Genomic DNA, 14,702 nt, shown 5'->3' with positions numbered 1-14,702 from the left:
AATTGGGGCGCCCTGAACTCAAACCAACCAGCCATTCTTGCCCAGGTACCTCTGACCCTAAAGGTCATGCCAAGAGCCGGGAGGCTCTGATCATGATTTCAGCACTTCAGCCAAATAATGGCTTTCAGTGTTGTGTTTCCCAAATGCCACAAGGCTCTCTTCCCTCCAGGTTTCACTGATCTACCCTGCTTGTAGAAGACCCCTGGATTGTGTCAACATTCCTCTGGGCCCTCCCTCTGCTTATCAAAGTCCAGACCTCTTGGTGTGGGCTGACGGATGCCTGTGTACTTTTCCAAGGTGGGCTAGTGAGACAAAAGACTGTAGGGGTGGGGGAGGTGAGTTGGAATGAATGCGCGGCTGCTGTAACAGACCAAAATACAGTAACTTACACTAAGTTATTTCTCTCTCATATAAAATTTCAGGTGAGTAGTTCAGAGGTGGTACTCCAAAATGGCTTCCTCAGCTCCCGCCATCACATTCCATATCCCTGCCATCAGGAAAAAGGAGAGCACAGGCTTTTGTTTTAAGGGGCTGGCCTTGGGCAGCCTGGGTGGCTCAGCGGTTTAGTGCCGCCTTCAGCCCAGGGCCTGATCCTGGGGCCTGATCCTGGAGACCTGGGATCGAGTCCCACATTGGGCTCCCTGCATGGAGCCTGCTTCTCCCTCTGCCTGTGTCTCTGCACCTCTCTCTCTCTCATGGATAAATAAATAAAATCTTAAAAAAAATAATAAGGGGCTGGCCTAGAAGAGTACACATATCACTTTTACTTATATTTCATGTTGGCCCAAACGTAATCACATGGACAGTTGTAGTTGCAAGGGAAATTGGGAAATGTAGTCTTTAGCTGAGTTGCCAGTGTGCAGTAAGAGCTTCTATTGCTGTAGAAAAAGAGAACAGATGCTGGGGAGAACAGATAACCACTCCCACAATAACTCTGGGAAGAGTTGCAATCTTGGCAAGTTGTTTGCCCCTCTGTACAATTAGGTAATGGTAATTAATCTGCCCACTTCACTGGCATGTTGGGAGGCTCAAACAAACTACTATCTTTGAGAACCTGGAGTAGGTACATCATCACCTGAAAAGCAGGGTGCTACCTACTGCACTGGGAAACCCCAAGGTGGCTTTTTGTTGTTGCTTTTAAGCTGTGAGCACTTGGTTCTAGCTGTTCAGCTTGGTTTAGGGTGAAAACCACATATCTGAAATTTCCTGGAATTGCGTTTCCACTCACAGAGGAATACTTAGGTATGTCCTAGTCACCTCCACTGGTTAGCCTGCCCTGGCATGGCCACATACCCTTCCCCAGGCTCGTGGGCTCCTATCTTTCTCCTGAGTGACAGTCATGGGCATCCTGCCCCACAGGGTCTTTCTGAGCTCTAATCATGTGTGGCTGATGAAGGCCCAGGAAGTCACTCCTCGCAGAATGGTTTTGGGTGGAGAGCCCAGGAACAGGACTGGCAGGGAGGAAACTGGTGAGCCGCCCCCGGCTTTGCCATTCTGAGTGGTTCTCTCCACCCCATGGGCAACAAACCATAAAAAGCAGTCTTGGCATGTTTTTGCACCCCTCACTGAGCTTGTATGACAGTCTACAATGTGTATTAGTTACGGCAGAATTTGGTTTCTAAGCTCCCTAAGGAAGGAAGGAAGGAAGGAAGGAAGGAAGGAAGGAAGGATGGGAGGGAGGAAGGAAGGAAGACAGGAAATCTTTTCTCAGCATCTTTTATGTCACAAGCATATAAACAACTTGCCAGCATTTATCCCTCAGCCAACCTCACGGCCTGCAGGTATTATGACTTTCTTCTTGATGGACGAGGACTCAGAGGTTGAACTATCTTGCTAGGGACAACATAGCCATCAAGTAAAAGAATCAATATTTGAACCCAAGACCTATGACACCACATCTGCCTCTTTTTCTATAATGACATAATTATTTTTATTATAGCTGAGTGTGAAAGAGTAGAAATCACCTGGTCAGTCCTTGGATCCTCCTTTGGGCAGTAGCATGATTTCACATCTACTGCAAGGACCCAAAGGAGTTAGAATAACTGGCCTTTTTCACCATTTCATCCCTGACAGTGCACAGCACAGTACCTGACATGTGAAACAGGTCACTAAAGTATTTACTGGACATACTTAAGTTGTTAGATTGATATTTTTAAAAGAATCATAGCTGTATTCCAAGAGTGAAAGGTAAAAGTGCCTTGCAAAGCCTTCATGGGACTAGGGTCTTTACACAGATACAACAAACAAGTGAAATCAAGGAAGGAGGTTTTCTAGACACAACTGTTCATGCCCAGATTCCTGGCAGGCCCTGAGCACGAGTTCACCGATGGCCCTTGTGTCTGGTATCTGAGTTACAGTCTTGAATCGGTGGCAAGAACAGATGACACTTCCGGCAGGCATCCCCCAGAGGAGAGAATTTCCCATGAGGTCTGTGCATGGCAACCATCCACCTCGGATTCTCTGGCATAGTCCAGTTTTGTCTTTTTACAGAAGTTTTAGAAAGGCACATGCTGGTTGGGTAATGAGTCCTGCTCTTGAATTTGGAAAATATGGTTATAGCAGGCACGTGGAAGGTACCTTTTATTGCTTCCTGCTGTAGATCAAAAGTAGAGAGGTTGGATTGCCCAGGACAGCCTGCTTTACCCAGGCCAAGGGAGGGACCTCAGGGCTCATGAGTCATTCTGCTATTCTGTTGAGGTCAGGAGGCCTGGGGCAGCTTCCCCAAGAGAAAATCTACTGAAGCAGGGCTGCATCCCCTTGGGTCCTGGAAAAGCTACGGAAAGTGATAACAGGAAAGGGAAGAAGCAGAGTCAGAAACTGCTCTTTGGATCTCATTGCACAAAGGAAGGAGGTGACCCAAGGCTCCTTGTGACACAGGAAGAAGCACTTTTGGGGAAGTGAGAGCTCTCCCTGCAGATCTCTCAGATTAGAGGCCAACCGTGGGTGGCCCCAGGGTAAGCATGAACTTCTTTTGTGGTTCTGGCTCTTTCCACACCAGGGTGGGGTCACTGCTGGATAAGGGTGCTTCTCACAAGCATTGCCAAACCAAACCAATAGCCTATTTGTTTTCTAGGACCAGTCCATTAAGATCTCCCCTGTCCCCATCCCACCCTTTAGCTCCCAACATGTCTGGTGGCTCCCTGAGGGTTGCGCTTTGTGCTAGGCCTCAGGAGACTTGGGGTCTTATCTGGATTCACCAATCAGCTCTGACACCTCCGGCACATCACTTTTCCCCTCTGAGCCCTGTTTTCCGGACAGTTGAATGAGGAGTAGTGAAGGCTGACAGAGCTATAGTGCTTACCACTCACTCACTCACTTGACTGGTGGCTTCACTCTGACGTGACTCAGCCAGCTGACTCCGCATGAGGAAAGCTCGAAAATGTTAGCTTTCCTCAGTCCAGTACAAACTTTCCAATTCTACACACTCCATTTTTTCATCCATTCATTCACTTAAACATGTATTGAGCACCATTGTATGTCAGCACTGGTAAGTACCACCTAGTGTTTGCTTCTACTTGCTGAGCCCCTCTAATGTGACTTCTGCTGTCTTACCTGCTGTAGATAGATCATCCATCCCATTTAGTCCTTCCCACAGCTCCAGGAGATGACACTTCCCTTTTTAGGCTAAGAATTTAAGCCTCTTGTTCCATACACCGATGATTCTGGGTCAGACCCGGGTCCTGTTTTGATACACCCATTGTGTCACTGCAGAGATGAGTGATATGCAGTCAGTTGGTTCTGATCTGAAGGAGGTTCCAGCCAGCAGCCCTGTGGCAGAAGGACAGCCCTTGACATTAGAACATGTCCTACCAGTTCCAGAAAACCTGGTAACCCTGGAACATGTAGCAGCTCCTTTTCTCTCCACGCTGCCACAGGTTCCCCAGCCCCGGGTCCCACGAGAATGTAAACCGTAGAAACAGCGCCCTCGTGTGTCAGAAAACCAACATACACTTGAACTCGGGAAGGACACATTTTAAACAATCTTAAACTATGAAGCACTTTAGTTTTTACTCCCCACCCCCCCACCCCTTTCCTTCTATGCCTTTGAAACATGCTGGGGAGAAATGATGACAACTCGCTAAACCTGCAGAATTTCACCCACAGGTGAATGACTAAAGCTAGGATCAGCAAGGAGAGAACAAGGTGACCAATCTTGGAATACTCCCTGTGAATGACTTGATGTCCTGCGAAGGCCTGGAAAATCAAAACTTCTGTTGTTTCTATCTGAGAATGATCCTTACTTCTTTATATGTTCCCTTTCTTCCTTTATACTTGATTTTCCATTTTTTTCTCTTTTTCTCATTTTTTTCTCTATTCATTTCCTTTTCCCCCTTCCCCTCTCTACTCTCCCTAACTACTCTTAGAAGCAGTTATATTTCCTTACAAATCATAGCATTTTTATTTTTCTCTTTCATGTTATTCAAAAATTTTGCCTCTTCCTTTTTGAGTGTGTGTTTTGGTGGAGAGGGTATGCAAAGAGAGAAACCCTGATATAATAGAGAAAATCAGATTTGGATCCAGAAGATCTGGATCTACCCATCCCTCTCTGCTCTTCCCACAGTCGCTTATTACAAGTAACACAATGTATAGGCTGGGACATAATGATGCAGGCAAGCACACGTTGATAATATTAAAGTAATGCATCCCTGCACATCTAATCAAAATCGGTCACAAGATACTTCATTGTGAAATCTCTCAGAATCCAACACAAAGAGGAGCAAATAATTAGGAATTGTGTTCATCATATTCATTAGGTGAACAAACAATTGTTCTTTGGAAGGACTGTGTTTTCTGATATCAGGACCTGACAAATTGCCCCCATGGGGACTCAGGAGGGGAGGGCTTCAATGGGAGACACTCTCACCAACTGCCCTGCTATAGCTACAGTAACACATTTCCTTAGAACAATGTTCAAAGTAAGGCTGATAGTGTAACTCCAGGATAGAGTTCAGTAAAAATAAAACCAAACAAGGCCAGGGTGGGGTGGAGTGCGGTGGGGTGGGGGGGAGCGGTGGCGGGGGGTTGGGGGGATGCATGACTATATAATCCAAGGAGGCAATTCTCTGTTACTCTGATACACTTCAAGGGTAAAATTAGGAATAGCTACAACAATGAGTGGACTGCTTGTTCTTAGGAAATCTACCACCCATATTATTTCTCCTGACTCAGATTTTGATAAAACTGAACAAGGCAGAATGTGAGTTTGCAATCTCTCAAAAGAATCTGTGTTGTTGATAAAAAGAAGATTGTTGTGCTTTTAATAACTGAAAAGGAGAAGAGAATTTAGGATTGCCTCCAGACACATGGCTGGCTGGGGCCCTACTCCATCTCAGCGGAGGGTGAAATAAGACTTAGAAATTGGAGTCAAAATCTTAAAAAAAAACAAAACAACAACAACAACAACAAAAACAACAGTTTGGGGTCAATTGTAGCTAAGGAAAGAAAGAAAAAAAGAGGCACCAAAAAATTCTTGAATTTTCACTTGCACAGGACCTACTAAGATACTTGTTTACAATGCAGGGCCCCAGGACCCACCCCCCAAAATTTTGGCTTCATTCTTCTAGACTGGATAGATGAATCTGCACTTTAAACTCTAGAAACAATTAGGACAAGACGCTGTTTTAAAGTGGGGCTATGAGAATTTAGTTGGGAAAGGAAAAATGCAAAGCAGTTGCTAGTGATCATTCACTTTTTTATAGATTTATTGATTTATTTTGTTTATGAGAGATTACAAAAATCTCTCAGTAAAATGCCTTGAACTGATGTTAATTTTAAACTACAATTTCCTGGTAAATCCTGTAGGACAAATTAGCTTAGAATGATGCCCCTCCTTCAGGAACTAAATGTTCTAACTTGATGCATAGAATTGCTGCTATAAGCCAATTTTGTGTTGGAAGATGTTTGCCAAAATAAATTTGATTTTAGAGGAAATACTCCAATCAGTAGGTCATTTAGGATTAGGTTTTCATGTAACAGAAAAGTCACAGTGGCTCAAAGAAAGCCTAGTACTTTTTTTTTTTTTAAGATTTTATATATGTATTCATGAGAGATGAGAGAGAGAGAGAGAGAGAGAGAGAGAGAGAGAGAGAGAAGCAGGCTCCCTGCGGGGAGCCTGATGTGGGACTTGATCCCGGGACCCTGGCATCGCGACTGAGCCCAAGGCAGACACTCAATCACTGAGCCATCCAGGTACCCCTGCTTGTTTCCATTCTTACAGTTTTGAAAACTGTACATGTGGGTGCCTGGATGACTCTGCCGGTTAAGTGTCTGCCTTGGGCTAAGGTCAGAATATCAGGGTCCTGGAACTGAGTCCTGCATTGGCCTCCGTGCTCGGTGAGGAGCCTGCTTCTCCCTCTCCCTCTGCTCCCCGCCCCACAGGTGCTCTCTCTTTCTCAGATAAATAAATAAAATCTAAAAAAATGAAAAAGAAAGAAAACTGTACACATGTGACATAGCTGTGACAAACCCAAGCAGCACAGAAGATAAAAACCTGCAAGTTCTCTATTGCCACAGCCCCCACCCTCAGTCCTGCCTCAAGGGTAGTCTTGGTGCCCTTTGGGGCATTTCTTGCCAGATGAGATTGTTTCCCACTCAGACTTGTTACCTGATTTATCAGGCTCCTTACCCTGACTTCTGTTTTAGTTTGTTCTGTATTACTGTGGAGTTTCACTGTTATTTATCCCAAGGAGGGAGGCAGGGAGTCAATGATTACAGATGTTAGAAAGTTAAAGGGCTGGGGATGCTTAGTAGTTAAATGTCTGCCTTTGGCTCAAGTCATGATTCCAGGGTCCTGGGATTGAGTTCCACATTGGGCTCCCACAGGGAGTCTGCCTCTCCCTCTGCCTATGTCTCTGTCTCTCAGTCAGGTCTCTCATGAATAAATAAATAAGTAACCTTAAAAAAAAAGAAGAAAGTTAAAGGGCTTGAGAAATTGCAATGGGTTCTCACAAATTATTCCTTGCTATATAAGCCAGGAAATGTAAATGGACCTAGGTTTGCTCTTTTTTCCCCCCACTTGACTTAAGGAATTTTCTTTCTTTTTTTTTTTTTTTTAAATTTTATTTAGTTATTCATGAGAGACACACAGAGAGAGGCAGAGACACAGGCAGTGGGAGAAGCAGGCTCCATGCAGGGAGCGATTCCCAAGACTCCAGGATCACGCCCTGAACCAAAGTCAGATGTTCAACCGCTGAGCCACCCAGGCGTCCCAGGAATTTTATTTATCTTGTTAACAACTGATGGCTGGACAGCACCAAGGCCTCTGTACCAAGGAGAACACTCAGTGGAGGAGAGGAATGTTTTCCCCTCCTTTTTGATTTACTTATTTATTTTTCTAATACCACCTTGTTGTATGAAAGTCTCAGGGTATCAAAAGTACAAAAACATTGAAAATGGAGTTAGGATGTAGGAACAGGCAAGTGTTGCAAGCCTTATACCCATGGACCAGGTAGGTGACAAAATGAGGAGGTGACCCAGAAGGACCTGGAGAGGTCAGATCCTTTCTAAGATGGCTTAGGCCACCTGATTCCATTTCCTCAAAGCATGGTAGAAATGCACATTTCCTGATTTCTAACTTTTAGAAACTCCATCTTATAAAACTTCAAGTCGGAATCTCTCAGGTTAGAAGCCAGTTGGTGGTTTTCCTCAAAGAAGTGGGGACAGACAGAAGGAGACATGAACGCGATCACCTGGAATTGTTCTGGGTCTTCATCTAGGCTGGTTCCATGTGTGTGTGCAGTTTGTGAACATTTAATGGAGCCACACATAGGATTTGTGCCTTTCTCTCAATAAAAAGGTAAAAAGTAAATTCATGTCAAAATAACCACAGCCTGGATTTGATGTGTGGGACAGCATTCCATCTTCTGAAATTAGGCCACAAAGGAAGCTGGGTTGTCTACATGGAAGGACAGGTCCCAGGGTCCTAAAGTGATTCACAGGAAGTCAGAAATCCACTTTGGAACTTCCCAGCAGCCAAAGCAGAATGGAAAATGAAAAATATAGTCATTTATATGGTGTGTCAGGCCAAGGAGAGAAAAAGATAAATGAATATCAGAAAAACCTTCCTGGGTGCACAAAACTCACAGAACAGCTGTGCGATTTTTGTCACTGAGTGAAACAGGTTTTACTTTCAGGCTCCAGCTTATTTTGTCTTTTGGCTTGCTGGGCTGGGAAAAGAAATTTCTTTTTCATGCAAAAGTAAATATGTTTAAAAAAAGTAAATATGTTATATGTACATATATATAGATATTGTGTATCTATATACATGTGTGTAATATCTAATCCAGATAGATTATCACCAATGCCTCCCATACTGCCAATGTTATTTTTTCTCAGCCTCCTGCCTCCCCACTAGAGGTCATGGTATCCTAAATTTTGTGTTTTAAATTCCTTTGGCTTTAAAAAATAGTTTTAACACAGATATATTTATATATATTTATAAACTATGTATGCTTAATTTTGTTTCTTTTTGAGCTTAAAAAAAAAAGCATTTATGATGGACAACCCTCTGCAACTTGACTTTGCCCACTCAATTTCATATTTCCAGGATCCTTTGACAGTGATACAGGCAGCTGGAGAGAATTTATTTCCATTGTTGTATAACATTTCACCACTGGGACTGGGTCGAACAGGAAGAAATTCAAGACTCCTTGGAGAACTACCAAGACAGATGCTCTTGTCCTGCCCTGGACATATGAGGTTATGATGGTTTGCCGCTACCTGGGGCCTAAGAATGGAGCCAATACAGGGAAGAGCAGAATGCAGGTGGAAAGAAATGGACCTGGAGTATATCCCTTGAACTCTGAGTGCAGCTGTTCTGGGAGGGAGAGCTTCCCTTGGGCTCTTCACTAACACGAGCTCATCTGTGCTCGAGTTTGGGCTCTTGTCAGTCTGAGGGTGATTTTACTGACACTTATCTAGACAGTGTCCTCATAGGTAATAGAGTCCTATGCTTAACCAACTGTGCCACCCAGGCATCCCTATTATTTCTTTTTATTCTTAGCCGAGCTAACAGGTAACAGTTCAAAACACTAATACTAACAATGCACTTGATTATGCATGCTAATATACATGCATGCTAATGCATACTTGCAGATAAGTAAAATAACCAAGGAGGGGAGGAAAGAGGATTATTTGCATCAGTACCATCCAACAATTGCACCCCTTAATATTCATCCAAAGCAGTTGAAAAACTCATGTTCACACAAAAACCTGCACACAGATGTTTATAGCAGCTTTATTGGTGATGGCCAAAATTTGGAAGCAACCAAAATGTTCTTCAGTGGGTAAATGAACAGTGGCACATCCAGATAATGGAATATTGTTGAGTGCTAAAAATAAATGAGCTATCAGCCTTGAAAAGACATGGAGGAACTTTAAATGCCAATTACTAAGTGAAAGAAGCTGAAACAAGCTACATACCATGTAATCTAGACTATATGACATTGTGGAGACAGTAAAAAGATGAGTGGTTGCCAGGGGCTGTGTGGTGGGGATGAGGGAGGGATGAGCAGGTGGTGCTGAGGATTCTGAGGCAGTGGAAGTGCTCTGTATAATATCATAATGATGATGCATGTCATTATACACCTGTCCAAACCCGCAGAATATCCAACACCAAGAGTGAACCCTAATGTAAACTATGGACTTTGGGTGATTATGACATGTTAGTGTAGTTTCACTGATTGTAACAAACGTGGCCTTCTGGTGGGGAATGCTGAGAATGGGAGAGGCTGTGTGTATGGGAAATCTTTGTTCCCCTCAATTTTGCAGTAAACCTAAAACTGTTCTAAAAAACTCTTTTTTTTTTGGAAAGGCAGACTGCCACATGCAGTGCCTCATTTGGGTATATTGGGAGTCTTAGAAGCTTGATGACCCTACATTCTCCTACAAATGGACCTTGAGAGCTTGTTTGGAGGTTCTAGCAGGGCACAACAGCTACTTGTACACCCTTGACCAAAGAGCAGTCCTCCTCTATCGGGGAAGTCATCCTCTTCAACCAAGTGCACAGCTTTAGGAGGAAGGAAGGAGGGAGGGAGGGGACACCCACCTCACAAGACATGCCAACCAAATCAACCCTGGTGATCACTAGGGTGATCACTGGGGTGACGGATATCATAGTCAGATCACCCTCACATACAACACAGTGGATCATTAGGAGACTGGGAGCAGCCACCACAATAAAGAATTAAAGTCTCAAAAAAAAAAAAAAAAAAAAAGAATTAAAGTCTCTGTTTCAGTTTTCAGACCTGAGCCAGTTTGCAGACCTAGAACCCACTAATCTAGGAGAGGCTGAATCTCTTGGAAAAAGGCCTTGTAACACCACGGCTAGTATAAATGGCAATGATGCCCTCAGTAGTTCCCTCTCCCTCCCACAAAAGTAAGAACTATCTAGTTAGGTAACTGTGCACTGAGAAAGGGGTAGTACCAAATATTTTGAGGACACAGGATCCAAGCTGATATGATACCTGGAAACCTAAAGCCTTACCTTGTCCCTTCGTTAGAGTAGGGGCAGGTGGGGACCAAGTAATAAGTCATCCTGACCTCAGTCCAGCTCACAGCTGCTCTCTAGGGGTCATTTTCCCTGTCCCCAAATGTATCATTTGAAATGGGCAAACTTGAGGGTTGGCAGAAACCTTATATTGGCCTGCATAGTGAGGTATCATAGTGGGGAAGGTCCAGGGAAATCCCCTGAAAGTGTTCCCTTACCCCATCCAAGATAGTAGGGGCAAGCAGTGGTGATTCATGCCATCCTGAAAACCATAAAGGATGTGGGTTGGTGGCTCCCAACATGTCTCCATTTAATTTACCACTCTGGCCTGACATGGGTCCTGGAGGATGACAGCAGACTGTGGCAAGGTCAACCAAGTCATAACCTCAACTCTAGCTGCTGTGTCATACATGCTCTTTGCTAGAGTGAATTACCACTAATCTTCACATGGGATGTGGCCTTTGGTTAGCTATGCACCTCTTTCTAGCCCTGTCAGAAAGGGGAATCTGAAACAGTTCTCATTCATGTGGGAGTCTTGTACTTTTGAGTACTTTTTGAGGGGCATTCTTGCTCCTCTAGGACCTTCCCTCTTTCTGCAATAATGCAGTAGAGGGACCTGGATTTCTGGGCCATGCAACATGGTCATTACGTTGGTTCGTCTTATGCTGACATTATGTTATTCAGACTCTATGACCAAACAATGGCTAATACATTGGAAGAATTGTTCAGACACATGAGCCCTACTTTCTGACCCTAACCTGGTGTGGGAGTGGGGAACAGTTATGGCTCGGTGGTGGTAGAAAGGTTCCCCACCTGCTTTTGCTGGTGTGGGTGGAGTCAGTTTTTTCTATGGTACTTGGTTGGAGTAGAATGATTTCTGTCTAAAAGTTTCTGCTTTCTACAATGATCCATTCCTGCTCTTTGGCTAAAGAGAACAGATTTTTTTTTAAAGATTTTATTTATTTATTCATAGAGACACACAGAGAGAGAGAGAGAGAGAGAGAGAGAGAGAGGCAGAGACACAGGCAGAGGGAGAAGCTGGCTCCATGCAGCGAGCCCGATGTGGGACTTGATCCCGGGTCTCCAGGATCACACTCCAGGCTGCAGGCGGTGCTAAACCGCTGCGCCACCAGGGCTGCCCGAGAACAGATTTTTGTAGGAGCTTTCCCCCCCACCCCTCACCTATGCTCATTGTGCTTGCAGATTGCCAGTTACTTTAGTGGCAAGTTTGGGATATATTAGAGAAGAGAAAATCCAGAGAGCCCACCACTGTGTCCTTCCTCCCATCCCATGGCCTTTAGCCAGTTAGCCATATTTTCTCCATCTTTTAGAGTCTTATGTTTTTTAAAAGTATATGTAATTCTCAGGGTTTTCAGTTGTACTTAATGGGAGGACTAGGGAAAAGGAATATTCCATCTGCTGGAAAGTGGAAGCCCAGAAGTGTTTGAGCCTCAGAAACGAGATCTCCCATAATATAACATTGGACCAAGTGATCCACTTTACAGCACAGGAGACACAGAAGTAGGCCCATGACCCTAGGGTTCACTGGTTCATCATGGAACAGAACGCACAGAAAATGCCATCCCGAGAGAGCCATGGAATGCCCTCTGGAAGGCACAGCTGAGGTACGGGGCTGGAGTGGATACCACATGAAGTCGGATGTCATCCTCCTGGACAGAGTACACATTCCCTATCACCAATCATTACATGGTACAGTGTCCCCATCAGTAGACTACTTGGGTCTGGAAAAATGGGGTGAAAATAAGAGGTCCCATTTATCCTTGTTCCAAGTGGTCCACTTTGGAAATGCATGTTTCCTGCTCCGCATTGCCAGGCTCTGCAGCTTTAGAGGTCTTGGCTCCCAGAGGGGGAACGTATCCACCCATCATCTTGAGTTTCCCATGCTAAGAGACCAGCAGGAAAAGACCTGATCATTAGGAGGAGGTAAATCTGCTATTACCCTGGGGTCAGAGAAGAACTCCTCACTGTCAACCCTTCCTTGAGGGGTGGGGTGAAAGCAGAGTCAGTAATTTGGAGAGTGGGTAATTGATTTCTTCACTCTCTTGACTTCCAGTACCCTGTCGGGTTGTCCTAACTCATCTTGGCCCCCAGTCTCACCACTGTTGTCAGAATAGTCTGTGCGATGCAGCCTCTAGGAACCACCACTCATGGAGGTGTTGCCTGTGATGACAGGATACTTCCCCTCTGCCACCTCAGCCATCGAGGCCTTTTGTGTTCAAGCTTCCTATCTGCAGAAAGCAGGCTTGGGGGCAGTAGATTAGATTGCTAGGAAGATTTACCAACCCTTGTTCCTCATTTCTTCCCTGCATGGCTTTCTCTATGTCTCTCTCTTCTTCTTCGTTTTTTGTTTTTTGTTTTTTTTTTTAAGATTTTAATTCTTTGAGAGAGAGAGAGAGAGAGCGAGCAGAGGGAGAGGGAGAAGCAGACTCCCCACTGAGCAGAGAGCCCAACTGGGGGCTCGATTCCGGGACCCCAAGATCCTGACCCAAACTGAAGGCAGACACTCAACCGACTGAGCCACTCAGTCGCCCCTTTTCCCTCTCCCACTTCTTAAAAGATAAGACACTTGTCCCAAATTGGGCATGGAAGCTCTGGGCAATTTTGTCTAGTCCAAGGGCATGGTTGACCAGGGAACACATTCCATCTTAGTTTTCACTCCCCAGTGCTAGGGGAAAGGCTGCCACTCACACAAAGCTCCCATGAATGATGTGCTAATCAATGTTCAACAATCTGTTAAGAAAAAAGAAAGGAAGGAAGGAAGGAAGGAAGGAAGGAAGGAAGGAAGGAAGGGTCTTGATTTGTAGCATTTACCAGTTTCCATGGTGTAAACACTCCCCATTTGGCCAACTTCAAGTTGCTGCAAGGTCACTAAACTCAGAGATGGAAGAGATGTGCAGAAGTAACTCTTGAGAGCTGGGACCAGTGTGCTCCAGAGCACCACTGATCTGTTTCTGCAGAAGTCTACAGACTTCTTTCTGGAAACTGTCTCTTTTCTCCTAATTTACTCTCTTCAGAGTTTATCAACAGGTCTGGCTTAAGAAGTATGCTCCTCACGAAGGATGAGATAAGTGGATGAGAGAATGAATGAAATCATTGTTGCTTGCTCTACCATCCTTGTGTGTGCAGCATGAGGCAAACAGTACTCAATGGAGAAAAACTAGTTGGTTTGAAAGGCATTCTGAACATAGAAATGGCACCACACCTGAAGTCAGAAATCTTGGGCTCAGGACCTGACTCTGTCATATAATACCTATCTCTCTGAGGGCAAGTCCGTTCATTACTGGCTCTGAATTTCATTTGGATCATCTGAAAAGAAAAGACACTGCTTATCAAAAAGGGTTGTTGGGGGATGCATGCTGAGCGTGGGTGGCTCAGTGGTAAGCATCTGCCTTTGGCTCAGGGTGTGATCCTGGGGTCCTAGAATTGAGTCCCACAATGGGCTCCCTGCATGGAGCCTGCTTCTCCCTCTGCTTATCTCTCTCTCTCTCTCTCTCTCTCTCTGTTTCTCAGGAAAAAATAAATAAAATATAAAAAAAAACCCTCCCAAATCAAAAGGTTGTTGAAAGGATGGAATGAAATAATGTACAGTAGAAACTCTGAAGTGCTATTTTATTCATATCACTGTACAGCAGAAACAGAGATTTTAAAAAAGCCATGAGTCAGTTGGTAAGAATACTCATCGGAAAGCAAAGTTTAGTAAAAAGAACTATAAACGCAGGGTGGTGAGGCTCGGTGTGGCATCAGACAGATGTGGGTTTGAAAACTGTCTCTATCACTTATTTGTTCTGTGACCTGAGGAAATTTCATCCAAAAAAATGGATATAATAATAACCCTTTGTAGGGTTGTTGCAGGAATTAGAATCAGTACATCAGTCAAAATGGGCTAATTATGCACAGTAGCAAAGAACATCCCAGTCTCTGGGAATTCCAACATGAAAGGTTGATTGCTATTTCCCACTGGTAATACATGTTCACTGTGTCCCCTGCTGATCAGCCTGGGGGTGGGGGAGGATCTGCTCTACATGGTTTCTGGCTATACTAGAGCACTGCTAGCTGCCTGGGTAGAGGGACAGAGGGCTGTACACCAGCATGAAAGTGATATACATCATTTCCACTTATATCTTATTGGCCAGAGTTGGGCATGTAACCTTACTAACCCCAAGCTGGTTGCAGACTGTAGTCCTTGAAATGCTGC

The 14,702-nt window shown here is 44.5% G+C and overlaps 1 protein-coding gene across 1 annotated transcript in view; it reads right to left on the bottom strand.

Moving 5' to 3' along the window:
* Positions 1-3,585, bottom strand: part of RCSD1 (RCSD domain containing 1) — a 96,462-nt gene extending 92,877 nt beyond the window's left edge. Inside the window, exon 1 of the mRNA XM_077901528.1 lies at positions 3,553-3,585. Coding sequence (XP_077757654.1) covers positions 3,553-3,579 — 27 coding nt within the window. The 5' untranslated portion in view covers positions 3,580-3,585. The remainder of the gene's footprint in view (positions 1-3,552) is intronic.
* Between the last annotated feature and the right edge of the window lie 11,117 nt (positions 3,586-14,702).

Source organism: Canis aureus, chromosome 6 (assembly GCF_053574225.1).
Source record: "Canis aureus isolate CA01 chromosome 6, VMU_Caureus_v.1.0, whole genome shotgun sequence".
Taxonomy (NCBI): domain Eukaryota; kingdom Metazoa; phylum Chordata; class Mammalia; order Carnivora; family Canidae; genus Canis; species Canis aureus.
The sequence above is the reverse complement of the archived record's forward strand: the minus strand, read 5'-3'. Positions and strand labels throughout refer to the sequence as shown.